The sequence below is a fragment of the Rhinoraja longicauda genome, chromosome 1 (assembly GCF_053455715.1).
Source record: "Rhinoraja longicauda isolate Sanriku21f chromosome 1, sRhiLon1.1, whole genome shotgun sequence".
Classification (NCBI taxonomy): domain Eukaryota; kingdom Metazoa; phylum Chordata; class Chondrichthyes; order Rajiformes; family Arhynchobatidae; genus Rhinoraja; species Rhinoraja longicauda.
In genome coordinates this window covers 25,597,229-25,615,954 of record NC_135953.1, presented here as the reverse complement: position 1 = coordinate 25,615,954, position 18,726 = coordinate 25,597,229, and the positions used below count along the sequence as shown (strand labels likewise).

General features: G+C 43.3%; 1 protein-coding gene across 1 annotated transcript in view; it reads right to left on the bottom strand.

The window, feature by feature from the left end:
• Positions 1-18,726, bottom strand: part of dcc (DCC netrin 1 receptor) — a 1,038,091-nt gene that overhangs the window by 213,552 nt on the left and 805,813 nt on the right. The window contains exon 10 of the mRNA XM_078421445.1: positions 3,357-3,505. Within this exon, the coding sequence (XP_078277571.1) occupies positions 3,357-3,505 (149 nt within the window). The remainder of the gene's footprint in view (positions 1-3,356; positions 3,506-18,726) is intronic.

The window sequence follows — 18,726 nt, the reverse complement described above, 5'->3', positions numbered from 1 at the left end:
TTAATTGCTCTTTCCAGCATTTTGCATAGACATGCAGTGTGGAAACAGGCCGTTCAGCCCATTGAGTACATGCTGACCACTGATCACCCATTCACACTAGTTCTACGTTATCTTGCTTTCTCATCTATTCCCTACGCATTAGGGGCAATCTTACGGAGGCCAGTAAGCCTTCACATCCGCATATCTTTGGGATGTGGGAGAAAACCGGGGCACAGAGTAAAACACATGCGGTTACAGGGAGAAATTGCAAACTTCTCACAGGAGGCCAGGATCGAATCCGTGTCTCTGGCGCTGAGAGGCTGCAGCTCTACCAACTGCACCACTTGCCATCTATTGTTGCAGAGAGTCACTGAGCTGTGGTACCTCAGAGGTGACACCACTGACAGTATGTAATTATTGGAGGAGTTGGTCTGGCAACAGATGACCATAAAGGGTGTGGTCAAGGTACAAACTAGCCCGAGAGAATCATAACGAGTTTTCAGAAATTATTGAGACCTCTCTGATGAACAGTGCATTTGCAGATTCAGTTTTTCTAACACACACATCACTGAAATTGTGCATTGCAGCAAGAAGCCAAACAACCACACTCTCGATCTTGTGATGATGTCTTTGCCCATTCAAGGTTACTTTGACTCTCAATGTTCTTGCCTCAGAAACTTTCCAAGTGGCTGCAGCAGAAGATCTCTGCATTGCCTCACAATTTGCAGCTGCCTCAGTAATAGGGGGGAGTTCGCTCAGGGACTCGATGTGAAACAGTCATGATTTGATTTCTGTACTGTACTTTGATTTCAGTGTTGATCTGGTGTGGTGCTGGACACTTGGACTTGCCAACATTGTTGGCTTTCCACAAGTGCAGATGACAAGTGCAAAATTGATATTCAATGAACACGAATTCATAACTTAGTCATTCTAAAAAAGAACTAATTCATATAATTTAGTTGTCACTGCAAAGTTTTAATAGACATTGAATTTCCAGTTACTTGACAATTTCTGGTTATTTCTGGCTAAGCACATTATGTGTTGCCATGGATTTTGATGAGCTGTTTGAGAGACCAGCAATTTCCCTGGAGTTTTCCTGCTACATCTTCGTAGCCAACACAGTGAACAACGTGGTTAGGTGTGTAAAGCTTCACGTTCTTAAGAAATAAATATCACCAGCAATTTATCCTGGACCAGCCACATTGAAGCAAAGGCCAAGAAAGTACACCGACATCTCTACTTCCTCAGAAGGCTTAGGAAGTTTGGCATGTTCCCAGCAACCCTCACCAGCTTCTACAGATGTGCTGTAGAAAGCATTTTATTGGGATGCATCACAGCATGGTTTGGGAACAACTCCATCCAAGACCACAATAAATTGCAGCAAATTGTGGGCATAGCTCAGACCATCAAGCCAATCAACCTTTCCATTGACTCCATCTACACTTCACATTGCCTTGGCAAGATCCACCAGCATAATCAAGGACCAGTCTCACTCCCTCTTCTCCCCTCTCCCATCAGGCAAGAGGTACAGAAGTTTGAAAATGCACACCTCCAGATTCAGAGACAGTTTCTTCTCAGCTGTTATCAGGCAAGAATGCCATCCTATCATCAATTAGAGAATGGTTCTGACCTACTCTTTACCTCATTGGAGACCTTCGAACTATCAGACTTTACTGGACATTATCTTGCACTAAAATTCCCTTTATCCTGTATCTATTCACTGTGGATGGCTTGATAGTAATAATACATTGTATTTTCGGTGTCTGGATAGCATGCAACCATTATCCGTAACAACGAGGGTTGAGTGCCAAAGAGACTTAAGAGCCAAATTAGGCTGTATTGCTGGAGATGCATTTATCAAAAATCATCACTTGTTCCTTGTACTAAACAAACCATCAGTATGTTATACACTGACTCTGAAGTCTGTTCAATTAACTTCACTGGAAAAAACTGGAAAAAAAGTACACAATGTGCTGACATAGCTATTCAGTGGAGATGAAGTCCAGTTTACTTTCCAAATTGGCCTCAAAGATATTCTGTAAATACACTGAAAAAATTCCTCATGCTTCGTCCAATGTTTGTCTTTCGATTCAAATCATGAAACAGATTATCTTGTCTATCTTTACTCTTTGTAGGAGTTTGCTGTGCACAAAATGGACGACTACAGTTCATCTGTAACAAAAGTTGCAGCACTTCAAAACTAGCGCACTATTTTTGATAAACCGATTCTGTGAAAGACCATACACCAATGCAAGTGTGTTTTTGTGCAGATGAGATGAGGAGTGTTTTACAGCGCATCTGTTTTAATTTTTCTTGTGAGTTTGATTTTAATATTCGATGTCTAACTTTCAAAAACATTTCATTCAAGAGCACTAAAAGTTCAAAAGTTCATGAGCAGAATTAGGCCATTCGGCCCATTCTCCTGCCTTCGCCTCATAACCCCTGACACCCTTACTTCAAGAACCTGACAATCTCCGCCTTAAAGATTTCCGTTGACTTGGCCTCCACGGCCTTCTGTGGCAAGGAATTCCACAGCTTCACCACCCTCAGACTAAAGAAATTCCTCCTCATCTCCTGTCTAAAGGTATGTCCTGGGGTTACAGGATCTGGTCCTAGACCTTCCCACTAGCGGAAACATCCTCTCCGCATTCACTCTATCCAGGCCTTGGCATGCGTATAAATTCACTGGGGAATAAGAAAAGCGGTCTCAAAAAGAATGATTGGTTCTCAAGCTTGCCCACTTGCACCAGATTCCTACCATGCACCCTGATTCAATCGGTGCCCTACAATGAAGCAAGCTTGGCAGAAGGAGATGGCAGTCCAACCTGGGTCAGTTCAGCATTAGTTTAGGGGGTCTGAATCGTCTCAACATGTCGAGTATACCAAAGGTGATATTGGCAATGTGCTGTGTGGAGTGGATCAAGTCAAGTCAAGTCAAGTCAATTTTATTTGTATAGCACATTTAAAAACAACCCACGTTGACCAAAGTGCTGTACATCTGATTAGGTACTAAGGAAAAAATGAAACATACAGTAGCACGCAAACATAACAGCACATACAAAACAGTTCACAGCGCCTCCTCAATGAGCCTCAAACGCTAGGGAGTAGAAATAGGTTTTGAGCCTGGACTTAAAGGAGTCGATCAGTTCTGATGGGGAGAGGGATGCTGTTCCACAGTCTAGGAGCTGCAACCGCAAAAACGCGGTCACCCCTGAGCTTAAGCCTAGACCGCGGGATAGTGAGTAGCCCCAAGTCGGCCGACCTGAGGGACCTGGAGTTAGAGAGGTTTAAACCAGCATCTGCAGTGCTCTCCTACACAGTATGCTTACCTGAAACTTGTTAAGAATGTGACAGATTCAGCTGTCAAATTAACTCACCTGTTCCTTTTTCCCAGTAACCTCTGTCCAAAACAGCCTATAGCCTTGGATTGGATTATTTGCATAAGCAGGTGGCTCCCAGGAGGCTACGATACAGGTCGGTGAGGTGGAGATTACTTTAAAATTTTCTGCTGGTCCTGGGACTTGCACTGTTGAGAAAAACAAATAACATTCAGAGGATCAAGATCAAGGTATTAAATGTAAAGACAAAAAAAGACCAAGTATGCTAGGTAAATATTTCTGATGACAAAACTTTTATGTTTGTCTCTGATGCTGAATGACCTTTCGACTTCTAGAGTCAGGCAGCACCAACATACAAGAAGAGTTGTATGTTTAAGACAGTTTAAGAATAAGGGGTAGGCCAATTAGAACGAAGATGATGAAGAACTTTTTCAGTCAGAGAGTTGTAAATCTGTAGAATTCTCTGCCTCAGAAGGCAGTGGAGGCCAATTCTCTGGATGCTTTCAAGAGAGAGTTAGATAGAGCCCTTAAAAATAGCGGAGTCAGGGGATATGGGGAGAGGGCAGGAACGGGATACTGATTGTGGATGATCATCCATGAACACAGTGAATGGCGGTGCTGGCTCGAAGGGCCGAATGGCCTATTCCTGCACCTATTGTCTATTGTCTAAGACTAAGGAGATACAGCATGTCTCCAATGACACTTACCGATCTCTACAGATGCACCAGAGAAAACATCCTACTGCGATGCATCACAGCTTGGTGAGTTAACTACTTGCCCAAAACTGGAGGAAATTGCAGAGAACTGTGGATGCATAATGCAAACCTGTCTCCCCATCCCCCCACCTCCCCACCCCGTGCCTGCGGTCACACCCACCCCCCTCGCCCATCCTCAGCTTCATCCACACATCACGCTGCCCGGGAATGTAACAATGACGTGCGGGACCATTCACATCCCCGTTATTCCCTCTTTGCCCTTCTCCCATCAGGGAGAAGATACAAAAGCTTGAAAGCATGTGCCACTAGAGTCAAGAATAACTACTTCTCCTTTGATATCGGACTCTTGAATAGACCTCTCATAAGATAAGGATGTATCTTCCGATCCACCTCATTGTTGCTCTTGAACTTTTTTTAATCTGCACTTTCTCTGTAGCAATAACACTATATTCTAAATTCAGTTTTGCTTCTCTTTTTGCACATACCACGGTATGGTTAGCCTCGATAGCACACAAAACAAAGTGCTTTTTACTGTATCTCGGTACCCATGATAATAATAAGCCACTACCAACACCAATACCAGAAATAATCCCTTCAACTCACAAAGTCTGTACTGACCATCACGCAGTCATCTTTACACTGGACTTATCGAAGCCATTCTATTCTCCCCGCATTCTCATCGACTATCCCCCAATTCTACTACTCATCTCGACACACGGTGCAAATTACATTGGGCAAATAATCAACCAACCCTCACATTTCTCAGATGTAAGAGAAGAGCAGAGCATCCAGAAGAAAACCATACATTCATAGGATGAATGTGCAGACTCTGCTCAGACTGTGTCTGAGTTCAGGACTGAATTCAGATTGCTGCAGCTGTAAGACAACAGCTCTGCTGCCTGTGCTACTCTGCTGCCTATCGTTTCTCACTTCAAGCAGTTTCAGATTGTCTCTTTTCCACCCAACCTTACTATTGATGTTAGTTAAACCGTTTCACTCAGCAATCTATTGTCTATTGTCAGTTGGTGTGCACCACATATTGATCATATTCATGCTTCTCTCTCTGTGACTGAATCTATTACCACCCCTCTTCTGAAGATACATGTCCATTAAAGAATCTCCTTTCTTCTTCTTCTTCTTCTTCTTCTTCTTCTTCTTCTTCTTCTTCTTCTTCTTCTTCTTCTTCTTCTTCTTCTTCTTCTTCTTCTTCTTCTTCTTCTTCTTCTTCTTCTTCTTCTTCTTCTTCTTCTTCTTCTTCTTCTTCTTCTTCTTCTTCTTCTTCTTCTTCTTCTTCTTCTTCTTCTTCTTCTTCTTCTTCTTCTTCTTCTTCTTCTTCTTCTTCTTCTTCTTCTTCTTCTTCTTCTTCTTCTTCTTCTTCTTCTTCTTCTTCTTCTTCTTCTTCTTCTTCTTCTTCTTCTTCTTCTTCTTCTTCTTCTTCTTCTTCTTCTTCTTCTTCTTCTTCTTCTTCTTCTTCTTCTTCTTCTTCTTCTTCTTCTTCTTCTTCTTCTTCTTCTTCTTCTTCTTCTTCTTCTTCTTCTTCTTCTTCTTCTTCTTCTTCTTCTTCTTCTTCTTCTTCTTCTTCTTCTTCTTCTTCTTCTTCTTCTCTTCTCCTTCTCCTTCTCCTCCTCCTCCTCCTCCTCCTCCTCCTCCTCCTCCTCCTCCTCCTCCTCCTCCTCCTCCTCCTCCTCCTCCTCCTCCTCCTCCTCCTCCTCCTCCTCCTCCTCCTCCTCCAGGGAGCATAGGCCATTGACAAATGTCCTCCACCTCACTCGGTTGTTGGCGGTTCATTCAAGATCTCCCCAGTTGAGCTCACACCCAGACATTTCTGCCTGGACACCTTTTCTCCAGCTGTCCCTGGGGCAACATCTTTTCCTTTTTCCTTGGGGGTTCCATTTCAGGGCTTGCCGGGTGATGTTTGTGGCAGGTTTTCTGTGGGTGTGTCCAATCCAACTCAATTTTCTCCTTCGAATTTGTAAGTCAATGGGATCCTGGCTTGTTCTTTTCCACAGGTCCACATGGCTTACTTTGTCTCTCCACCAGATGTTTAGTATACTCCTGAGGCAGGTGTTAATGAATTTTTGCAGCCTGTTTGTTGTGTGTGTTGTTGTTTTCCATGTCTCTGATCCATACAGCATTACCTGCTTCACATTTGAGTTAAAGATGCGTATTTTGGTGTTGATTGAGATGTATTTTGAGCTCCAGATCTTCCTGAGCATGTTAAATACCACCATTGATTCTGCTTTTTATGTCAGCATCTGCCCCTCCGGTGGTGTCCATAAGACTGCCTAGGTATGTGAATGTTTCTACCTCCTCCAAGGCAGTGCTGTGCAGGAGGGTTTTGGAGTGGATCTTCATCACCTGTGTCTTTGCTGTATTGGGTGTAAGACCAAGTTTTGTTGCAGCTTGTAAGAGTCTGTCCGTCTTCTCCTGCATTTGTATCCGTGTGTGTGAAAGGAGAGCTGTGTCGTCTGCAAAGTCAAGATCATCTAGCTGTTCCCACATTGCCCACTGAATTCCATTTCTTTTCCCTTCAGTTGTTTCTATCATAGACAATAGACAATAGACAATAGGTGCAGGAGTAGGCCATTCAGCCCTTCGAGCCAGCACCGCCATTCAATGCGATCATGGCTGATCACTTTCAATCAGTACCCCGTTCCTGCCTTCTCCCCATACCCCCTCACTCCGCTATCCTTAAGAGCTCTATCCAGCTCTCTCTTGAAAGCATCCAACGAACTGGCCTCCACTGCCTTCTGAGGCAGAGAATTCCACACCTTCACCACTCTCTGACTGAAAAAGTTCTTCCTCATCTCCGTTCTAAATGGCCTACCCCTTATTCTTAAACTGTGGCCCCTTGTTCTGGACTCCCCCAACATTGGGAACATGTTTCCTGCCTCTAATTTGTCCAATCCCTAATTATCTTATATGTTTCAATAAGATCCCCCCTCATCCTTCTAAAAATCATGATCCAGTCAATTGCCAGGAGGAACAGGAATGGTGACAGAGACAAAGAGTCTCCTTCACAAGCTGTCAATTAGTCATAGTTGGGTGTAAACTGAAAAAGGAGATCAGAAGGGCAAAAAGGGACCAGGAGATAGCTCTGGCAGATAGCATTAAGGACAATCCCAAAAGATTTTAAAATTTCAAGAGAGAGTTAGATTTAGCTCCTAGGGCTAAAGAATCAAGGGATATAGGGAGAAAGCAGGAACGGGCTACTGATTTTGGATGATCAGCCATGACCATATTGAATGGTGGTGCTGGCTTGAAGGGCCGAATGGCCTACTCCTGCATCTATTTTTCTATGTTTCTATGTTTCTATAGCAGCCATCCTGTGGGCTTTCTGAGGTAATGTCAATTAGATTAAATTTGTGCATTGCCTTCGACCCTTGATCATTGGAACTCAGTTGAAATTGCTCAAAATAATTTCTCGTCAGGACTTACAGCATTAGAAAGGAGAATTTTACCCAATTAGTCTGGAATGATTTGCACTGCCATGACTAAAAATTAGGGCTGAGCATGATTAGTCAATTGAGTTCTTATGCAAACGAATGAATCAATGGAGAAAAGAGAACAATTTTCTTGGCTGCTCACCGTCACACTAACAGGCAGCTTTCCAAGCAAGTACTTTAATTAGTAAGAAGAATAATTATCCTCAAGGTCTTGCATTTCAATTGAATGTCTAATTCCAAAATATCGAGGAGAAAGGGAGAATTTTATTCAGAACCTTGTTACAGCTCAGATGAAGGGGAGGATCTGAATGATGATAGATGACACCGGGACTTCCGGTATCGCAGACTACGAGGAAGGTTGTCAACGCGAGAAATAGATCGGCCACAGAAATGGGCCAAGAAATGGCATGTGAAACTTAATCCGAGCAAACGTGAGGTGTTTGATTTTGGGAAATCAAATGTAAGGGGAAAATGTACAATTAGTGGCATAACCTTTAACAGCATTGATGTACAGAGGGATCTTGGGGTCCAAGTCCATAACTCCTTGAAAGTGTCAACACAAGTAGATAGAGCGGTAAAGAAGTCATATGGATTCTTTTCTCTGGAATCTCAGTGGTTGCGGGAAGACCAGATAAAAGTATATAAAATGATGAGAGACAAAGATAGGGTAGACAAGCAGAACCTTTTTTCCCAGGAAGGAAAAATCAAATACTAGGGGACATAACGTTCAAGTGAGAGGGGCAGTATTTAAAGGAGAGGTGCAGTGCAAGATTTTTTACACAGAGGTTGGTGAGTGCCTGGAACACGCTGCCCGGTGTGGTGGTTGAGGTAGATACATCAGTGCCATTTAAAGTACTTTTTGGTAGGCATATGGATATGCAGGGAATGGAGGAATATGTGTTATGTGCAGGTAGATGCATGATGGTCTTGGCTGGTTCGGCACAGACATTGTGGGCCAAAGGGGGAGTTCTTGTGCTGTACAGTTCTATGAAATTAAGGAGGTGCCACAGACCCAAGGACTGTCCAACAGCTGCAGTTACTCACTACTTATGAGGACAAGCACAAGGACTCCTAATGCACTTGTTCAAGATGTGCCTCTGAAATATGGGTCTGAGTGAAAACCACATCAACATCATGTGGAAACATAAGGACACCTTCCAAAGTACTTGGTGGTACCACCAGCATGCTGCATGAGATCAACTCAGAACAAAATATTGCAACTCAAAACTGGGTATCTGTTGAATGCTCTAGACCATCGGAAGCAGCAGAAATGTTTTCCAGTCTGTACCCTCATGGCCCAGCATGTTCCACAGTTTATCATATCATATCATATCATATATATACAGCCGGAAACAGGCCTTTTCGGCCCTCCAAGTCCGTGCCGCCCAGCGATCCCCGTACATTAACACTATCCTACACCCACTAGGGACAATTTTTACATTTACCCAGCCAATTAACCTACATACCTGTACGTCTTTGGAGTGTGGGAGGAAACCGAAGATCTCGGAGAAAACCCACGCAGGTCACGGGGAGAACGTACAAACTCCTTACAGTGCAGCACCTGTAGTCAGGATCGAACCTGAGTCTCCGGCGCTGCATTCGCTGTAAAGCAGCAACTCTACCGCTGCGCTACCGTGCCGCCCTTATGATTACAATTAAGTCAGTGGACAAATGATAAGAGACGGTCATGCTGGGTGCAGCCGAGAGTGTCCCTGAAAATAACAGCATGCAATGGGACTGAGCTTGGGGAACCCACCAGCAATGAGTCTACTCCAACTGAATCTCTCTGTTGATTCTGTTGGGAGTAAATGCAATCTCCACGAGCTGGAAAGACCAAAGAGGAATTAGAGTGCAAAACATAAGAGTTTGAGCAAGGAGGATCTGCATGAAGAACAAAAGGATTTAACTAAATTTATAACCTGGTTGTTGGAAGGATAATAGCTAGACCATTGCACGTGCTGTGTCCAAATCTGCATTGGCACACACACACACATCTCTGATAACTTAACACATGACAAAAATGCTCATGTAGGAATACATTTATTTTCAAGAGGAAATTGGGTCAATTTGAGATCAAAGGGTGTAGCACTGATAGGTTGGGTTCCTTCTGAATCAGAAGGGATTGATGTGCTCAGGGAGAGGGTCACTAAAGATTTATTAATGAGGGTGGGGTTGAGAGAAGGATGGAGATAGTGATGAGGCAGTCAGTGGCTTCTAAAGAAAATGAAGCAAGCCTAAACATAAAAGGAGAGAACGACATGGGGCAAACTAAACAAAGGGAGGATATAAATAACATAATTTAGAATTTGAGTTTGAGCTTGAGTTTATTCATTGTTACGTGTAACTCAACAGGTCAGGCAGTATCACTGGATAACATGGGTAGATGACGTTGCAGGTCAATATCCTTCTTCAGCATCTGTAGTTCCTTGTGCCCACAATAACATTATATAGTTTGTGATAGTAATTTGGATAGACAGGAATGTGACTATTAGACCAAGAAAATAGATTTGAGGAAAGTTGATGCTGGGAGGCTGATGGAATAGAACTTGAGGAAAATAAATGTCCAATGACATTAGCAAAGAGTCTTGCAGAGCTGCAATGCATAAGATTCAAACATGTGTTCAATAGAGCCCAGGAAAATTGTATTCCATTCAAAAACAAAAATAAACTGAACATCGAAAGTGAATAAAGACGCTGGCAAAAGCTGAGGTTAAAACATGGACATGGACAGCATGGGTGAATAAAAGATGGAAAGATACAAAGCTACCAAGAAGGAAGTCAAAAAGCAGTTTGGGAGATCAAGAGGAACAATGAGATTAATTGTGTATGAAGGAATTCATAGATAGACACAAGTTGCTGAAAAAAAGGAATAGGCAATGTTTTGGGTTGAGACCCTTCTTCCGAAACATCACCTACTCCTTTTCTCCTGAGATGCTGCCTGACCCACTGAGATACTCCAGTATTTTGTGTCTGTCTTCAATGAAATTAACTAGTTTCAGTGCTTACTAGACAGTTGGATCAGGAGGACGTGATATTGGATGAAATTTTAGAATAAGAAAGAGTGTAAATGTTAAATAAACCCAGGGAGGATAATATCTATGACCTTGACAGATTGCAATACATTTTAAAAGAATCAAGGGAACAGATGGTAGAATATTGAATATATACTTTTAATAATATGAGAACAAATTGTGGTGCCTGAAGACTGGTGGATCATTGACATTATACCAATGTTTAAATAAGTCACCTTGACACCAAGAGTGTAAAATGTTAAGGGATCCCAAATGAAAAAAACCCAGAAAAATATCTTCAGGGCACAAATATAATGAATAGGCAGGTTGGAGTTTTACGAGAATACTCTTGTTTGACTATTCCTGAAAAATTATTTGAGGCATTAACGGAGAAAGAGAGAGAGAGAAAGGAGAGAGAATCAACCAGGGCAATTTAACAGATACTAGACTGAGGTGGACACGTTGGGTCCAAATCTCTCCTGTGGGCCTCTCCTGAGGTAACCCTCCCCCAACTGACGATCCCACAGGCCTGGCAACCCTCTCCGACTGGCGAAGCCCGTTGCCGGGCGGGGAGTGCCCCCCGGGGCTCCTCGTGGGCGGCGAGGGGAGACAGGGGAGGGGAGAGGGAGCCACTCAACTCGGCCCCGTGCTGCCAACGCGGCAACCAAAGCGAGCCGTGGACCCAAAGCCTCTCCTGCAGCACGGCGGCGATTGGCGGCGAACAGCGGCGACGGCCATCTTGTTGGACCTACTGCCACCGCGCTGCACCATGGGAGGATGGTCAGGCATGGGGCACGCCGGGATGGGCGCCGGTCCTCCGGGGGAGGGAGGGGCGGGGAGCGCGTCTATTAAAGTTAGCGGCAGCTCATGGGCTCAGCAGCCCCCTCTCCCTCATTGGCGAAACCTCTCCTTGGTCCAGCACCCCCTCCCCCCCCCCCCACTCCCCGCTCCTCCACCGCTCTCCCCCTCCCCCCCTCACCCACTCCACCCCCCTCAACCCCCTTATCCCCTCCTCCTCCCCTCCCCTCCCCTCCCCCACATCCACTCCATTCCCTCTGAACCCCCCTTATCCCTTCTTCCCCTCCAACCCACTCACACACTCAATCCCCTCCCAACCCCCTCCTCCCCCTCGCCCACTCCATCCCTCCTCAACCCCCCTTATCCCCCCTCCCTCACCCACTCCATCCCTCCTCAACCCCCCAAACCTCACCTGCATTGGTCTAGCACCCTCCCTTCCCCCACTCCCCCCTTCCCCTCCTCTCCTCCACTCACCCATACCATCCCCCCTGAACCCCCCTCCTCCCCTCCACCCCCACTCACCCACTCCATCTCCTCCTCAACCCCCTCTATCCCCCACTCCCCCCCTCCCCCCCTCACCAACTCCATCTACCCTCAACTCCCCTTAAATGTGGTTAAAAATGAGTGTCATTTATTGTTTGGGATATATATTTCTAGAGGAGGACTGGAATTGGAATGCAGATGCACAAATCACCAACTATTGGGAGGTTGATTAACGCATCTGCAATCAAATCAAATATTAAGGTTTATTTTTGGAGAAACAGAAATAAAAGGTGGAAATTCTACATTAAATTTTGATTAAATTGCTCTGCAGTTTTTGTGCGGATTATTGTGTAATTATTCAGCATTATTGTGCAATTATTCAGCAGAGAAAACCCAACAAGTGAAACCAGAACTGTTAGATTACATCTGAACTAAAAACAAAAATGCTGGAAATAGTAGATCAAGCCACTTATGTGGGGAGAGAAACAGAGTTAATTTTTCAGACCCTACATTTCCACCATTTGCAGTTTCCTTTTGAGTTTAATTTGTTAGGTTATAGAGTCATAGAGTCATAGTCATCAAGTGATACAGCATTGAAACAGACCCTTCGGGCCAACTTGCCCACACTGGCCAACATATCCCATCTATACTGGTCCCACCTGCCTGCGTTTGGTCCATATCCCTCCAAACCTGTCCTACACATGTACCTGTCAAACTGTTTCTTAAACGCTGGGATAGTCCCAGCCTCAACTACCTCCTCTGGCAACTTGCTCCTTACACCCACCACCCTTTGTGTGAAAGATTTGCCCCTCAGATTCCTATTAAAGTCTTTTCCCCTTCACCTCAAACCTATGTCCTCTGGTCCCCGATTCACTGGGCAAGAGACTCTACCCGATCTATTCCTCTCATGATTTTATACATCTCTATGAAATCATATATAATCAGATTATATAATTATATAAGTTTATCTAATCAGAAAGAAGAATGACCAAGTTGATTTATTTTCCGTTGAAATGAGGCTAATGGGTGACCCAATAAAGGATTTTTAAAAGTATTACAAGTTGTGATGGAGTAGAAGAAATATAGAAAATGTAGGAAACACTCAGCAGGTCAGGTACTATCTATGGAAAGAGGAACAGAGCCAACATTTCAGGGCAAGGTCCCTTTGTCAGCAAAGTAGCACTTCCAGTTAGGGGAGTAGCTTTAACACATGTAAGGAAGAGGTAAACTAGAGGCCATGAATGTAATTACTCAGGGAACTGGAAAGAAAGCTCTTAACCCAGAAAATGCTGTGAATGTGAAAGTCACTGTCATAGGGAGCCATTGAAGTGAACATTATTGCTGTCTTTAAGAGGAAGCTAGATAGGAATATAAGGTTATGGGGAGACTTGAGAAAAGTATATTCATTTATGACAGGCATAGTTGGGGTAGGCAGTCAGAACCCTTTTCCCAGGGTGGAAATGCCCAACATTGGAGACCTAACTTTCTGGTGAAAGGGGGAACATTTAATGGTGATATGCGAGGCAGGTTTTTTTTACACAGAGAGTGGTGGGGGCTTGGAACACACTGCCGGGGGTGATGCTGGAGGCAGAGATGATAGTGGCTTTTAAGAGGTTTTTAGATAGAAGTGCAGAGAATAGAGGGATATGGATCATGTAAAGGCAGATGAGATGTTTAATGCAGAAACAAAGAACTGCAGATGATGGTTTTGTAGAAACGATGGTCCCGACCCGAAACATCACCCATCCTTTTTCTCCAGAGATGCTGCCTGACCCGCTGAGTTACTCTAGCACTTGGTGTCTAATTTGGCATCATGTTCGGCACAAACATTATTGGCTGAGGGGCCCATTCCTGTGCTGTACTGTTCTATGTTCTAACAGGCAAGAAAATGAAAGGTAGGTTGCACTGATTGAGCTGGATGATGAAGAAAAGAGTGGTGGAGCATGCAAAATGCTGCATGTCAGAGCCTGCAAAATGTTCCATGTAATTCTATGTCGGGATTAAGAAATAATGAATCGTTTTGGAAACCGCAGGTAAAACATCATGTGGCAAACGAGACTTGGATTTAACGCCAAAGACGAAATTTCTGGAGGACCTCAGCGGGTATCTGGTGTCTCTTGGGTTTAATGCATTTTCCCTATCTGTAAAAGCAGTGTCAGAAAAAACCCCACCTAATTCAAACAAATCCTAAAGGATTAGATATGCACGTAATCAGCCTAAATCGGCATGGCGAGTAAAATAGATTTTTGACCAAAGCATGTCTGAATTTTCAATGAGTGGTTCATTCGTCTCATGTCATGGTTTCTCTCGAGCACATTTTTGATACCACTGGAAGGGTTAATTTCTGGAAGCCAGCACCTTATACAAGGCAGTGCGTATTGGCTGGTAATAAGATTATCAACCAGCATAGTAATGAGCAATTGAAATGTTGGACCCTTCTGCGTAGAAATGCAGAATCAATTATGTATTCATGGAATCCTCGCTGCCCAGTCACCATTCTCTTTTCAAAAGTGTAAAAATGAAATTTATAAACAGGATTTACAGTCCCCAATCTCATTACATACACATTCAACCATCGACTCCACTACAAATGCCAGTGTGATAGCAAAATGTTACATTTTGAGCAGATGTGAAAGCTCTGTGCTAAACTGCAGATGATCCTTTTAGCCCCTTTCTGCACAAAAGTATTAAATGACACTTACTAAACTCTTTCCAGAGTTTAATAAGTAGTAATTTTTTTGTAATGCTAATATCTTAATCCAGCTTAAATCAACATTTTTAAACACATTAGCACAAATTAAATTAATTCCTATCATTCCATGACATAATTTTAGATTGCTTTTTTTTAAAACGGGGCACTATCCATTTCTTTAACAGAATGTCTGAAATCCCATTTCTATTGATCTAATGCTGCAAGGACAGAGAATTTTTGCTCTGAACTTACAATGTCGCGATCTTGTTTAAAACTGCATTCCATTTTACACCCCTATCATTTTCTGTGGGTAAACTTGAAACGGAGAAGAGAGGAAGTTGCAAGGGTGTTCCCAGGGCGATGTTTAGATCAGCAATGTTTTTTGTGAGAGACAGAAGGCGCACTTTCCAGGCTCTAGCCCCAGCCCCAGCCAACTTCACCAGTGCCAACTAGCTTGCCAATAACAGAGCAATGAGCATTCTGCAACCCGAACAAACATGTGGAGGACAAGATTTATCTGGAGTTCAACCTTGTCAATTAACGATCTCCCACAAGACCAACTCAATCACTGATGCAAAATTAACCTTCAAAACTCTTAATCGGTGATTGTGTCACATGGTATAATTGCTTAGGAATGCCATCGGTAAACATTAAACTAACTGTGTAGCGTAAAGTGCCAATCTGTGCTGTTCTTTTTGCTTTCGTTTTCCCAGTTTGATGTTAAATCTTGTATCCTTTCTGCTCTATATTTTGTTTAAGTGCTATTTGCAGATATGTATAATAGTCTACACATATGCTGCCTTGGTAGGACCAACTCAGCCAACATGTTAATCCTCAGGGACCACGAGACAGGCAGGTGGCAGTAGGGGACTGGTGTGAGATATTTATGATATGGATTTTCTTTCTGGCACTAAAACAGTTCACTCCATCGTAGCTTATATGTTGGCTACCTAATCGAAGAAGAAAGGTTCAGTTTGGCATAGTTTAGAGGTACAACGTGGAAACAGGCCCTTCAGCCCACACTGACCTTTGATCACCTGTCAACACTAGTTATATGTTATCCCACTGCCTACATACAGTGCCCTCCACAATGTTTGGGACAAAGACCCATCATTTATTTATTTACCTCTGAACTCCACAATTTGAGATTTGTAATAGAAAAAAAAATCACATGTGGTTAAAGTGCACATTGTCAGATTTAATTAAAGGGTATTTTTATACATTTTGGTTTCACCATGTAGAAATTTTGGCTGTGTTTATATATAGTCCCCCCATTTCAGGGCACCATAATGTTTGGGACACATGGCTTCACAGGTGTTTGTAATTGCTCAGGTGTGTTTAAATACTTCCTTAATGCATGTATAAGAGAGCTCTCAGCACCTAGTCTTTCCTCCAGTCTTTCCATCACCTTTGGAAAATTTGATTGCTGTTAACAACATGAGGACCAAAGTTGTGCCGATGAAAGTCAAAGAAGTCATTATGAGACTGAGAAACAGGAATAAAACTGTTGAAGACATCAGCCAAACTTAGGCTTACCAAAATCAACTGTTTGGAACATCATTAAGAAGAAAGAGAGCACCGGTGAGCTTACTAATCGCAAAGGGACTCGCAGGCCAAGGAAGACCTCCACAGCTGATGACAGAAGAATTCTCTCTATAATAAAGAAAAATCCCCAAACACCTGTCCGACAGATGAGAAACACTCTTCAGGAGTCAGGTGTGGATTTGTCAATGACCAGTGTATGCAGAAGACTTCATGAACAGAAATGCAGAGGCTACACTGCAAGGTGCAAACTACTGGTTAACTACAAAAATAGGATGGCCAGGTTACAGTTTGCCAAGAAGTACTTAAAAGAGCAACCACAATTCTGGAAAAAGGTCTTGTGGATAGATGAGATGAAAATTAACTTATATCAGAGTGAGGACAAGAGCAAAGTATGGAGGAGAGAAGGAACTGCCCAAGATCCAAAGCATACCACCTCATCTGTGAAACACAGTGGTGGGGGTGTTATGGCCTGGGCATGTATGGCTGCTGAAGGTACTGACTCACTTATCTTCATTGATGATACAACTGCTGATGGTAGTAGCATAATGAATTCTGAAGTGCTTACACACATCGTATCTGCTCAAGTTCAAACAAATGCCTCAAAACTCATTGGCCGGCGGTTAATTCTACAGCAAGACAATGCTCACAAACATACTGCTAAAGCAACAAAGGAGTTTTTCAAAGCTAAAAAGTGGTCAATTCTTGAGTGGCCAAGTCAATCACCCGATCTGAACCCAATTGAGCATGCCTTTTATATGCTGAAGAGAAAACTGAAGGGGACTAGTGCCCAAAACAAGCATAAGCTAGAGATGGCTGCAATGCAGACCTGGCAGAGCATCATCAGAGAAGACACCCAGCAACTGGTGATGTCCATGAATCGCAGACTTCAAGCAGTCATTGCATGCAAAGGATATGCAACAAAATACGAAACGTGACTACTTTCATTTATATGACATTGCGGTGTCCCAAACATTATGGTGCCCTGAAATTGCGGACCTATGTATAAACACTGCTGCAATTTCTACATGGTGAAACCAAAATGTATAAAAAAAGGCCTGCATTAAAATCTGACAACGTGCACTTTAACCACATGTGATTTCTTCTATTACAAATCTCAAATTGTGGAGTACAGAGGCAAATAAATAAATGATGGGTCTTTGTCCCAAACATTATGGAGGGCACTGCATTCGAGGTAATTTTGCAGAGGCCAATTAACCTGTGACACGCACGTCTTTGGGATGTGGGGTGAACCAGTGCACCAGGAGGAAACCCACACATTTGCAGAAGGAAGATGCAAACTCTACACTGACAGCACTCAAGGTCAGGATCAAACCTGGGTCTCGGGCACTGTGAGGCAGCGGCTCTACCATCTGTGCCACTGTGCCTTCGGTATTTTATCTAAGATATCACTTTTTATCTAAGACTGAGTCTGAAGAAGGATCGCAACCAGAAATGTTACCTATCTATTTCCTCCACAGATGCTGCCTGACCCGCTGCGTTATTCCAGCACTTTGTGATTTTCTCTTTCTAAACTTGGTGACAGGTTCCAGCCAGTGAATCCACCGGTCTGCTCCACTGCTGGTCTCCACATGGAGTCCAATGGCGGAGGACGGTTGGCTGATCCTACAGACATTTCTCAGCACCTACCCGAGGGAATCTTGCTCACAAATCTGAGTCACTGACTTTTTCCACTCCAGTAAGTAGAGGTGTGAGTAAGTTGACAGCTTCAACAGACAACACAGCTGGGACTATGCCTTAGACTTGCATTAAAGATCTGCTCAGCAGCTTTATGGGTCGGACATTATTGGTCACGTCTTTACTCCCCATTATGTTCTTCAAGGCCCTTGTACCACAAAAGGCCTCGCTGAATGGGTCCAAGAAATTCATGGCCAGCACGACTGGTCTTCCAGATCCAAACCTGTTAAATGCGATTCAATTGGGAATCTGAGTCGCAAGTGCATGAAGTTGTTGCCTTTCCTACCCCTCACCCCAGGGCAAATCAGTACCTATTGCACTGGTAGTGTAATTGGCTGTTCTTTGTTTCAAATTATTGGGTCTAGGTTTGTTCTAGGACCAGAGGTCGTAGCCTTAGAATAAAAGGATGTCCTTTAGGGAGGACATGAGGAGGAACTTCTCTCATCAGAGGGAGGTAAATCTGTGGAATTCATTGCCACAGAAGGCTGTGGAGGCCTAGTCAATGGATATTTTTTAAGGCAGGGATCGATAGATTATTGATTAAAAGAGGTTATGGGGAGAAGGCAGGAGAAGAGGGTTGAGAAGAAAAAATAGATCAGCCATGATTAAATGGTGGAGTAGATGTGAGGGCTGTTTGGCCTAATTCTGCTCCGATCATTTATGAACTTTATCCTCTTTCGTTTCTCTGTGTACTTGAACTAAAAAAACACAGACTGAGAACGAACAAAAAACAATGCTTGGTGCATTCTCCATCTATTTATTCCTAAAACACAAATCTTCATAATCAATACATTAGTATTAGCTCCTCAAGCACACAGGTCTTCATTGTATAAACTAAGTAGATTTGCCCACAGCTACCTCGTCTCTGACATGAAGAACAGCCACATGACTATATCAGAAGAGCAACTAGACCCACGTAACCTTCAAAAAAGGAGGTGGAAATTTGATAGTGTTGCTTTCATTATATTCCTGACCTTTTAAACTAAGAATAGTTTCTGCTTTCATGTACTGTGAAGCTTGGAT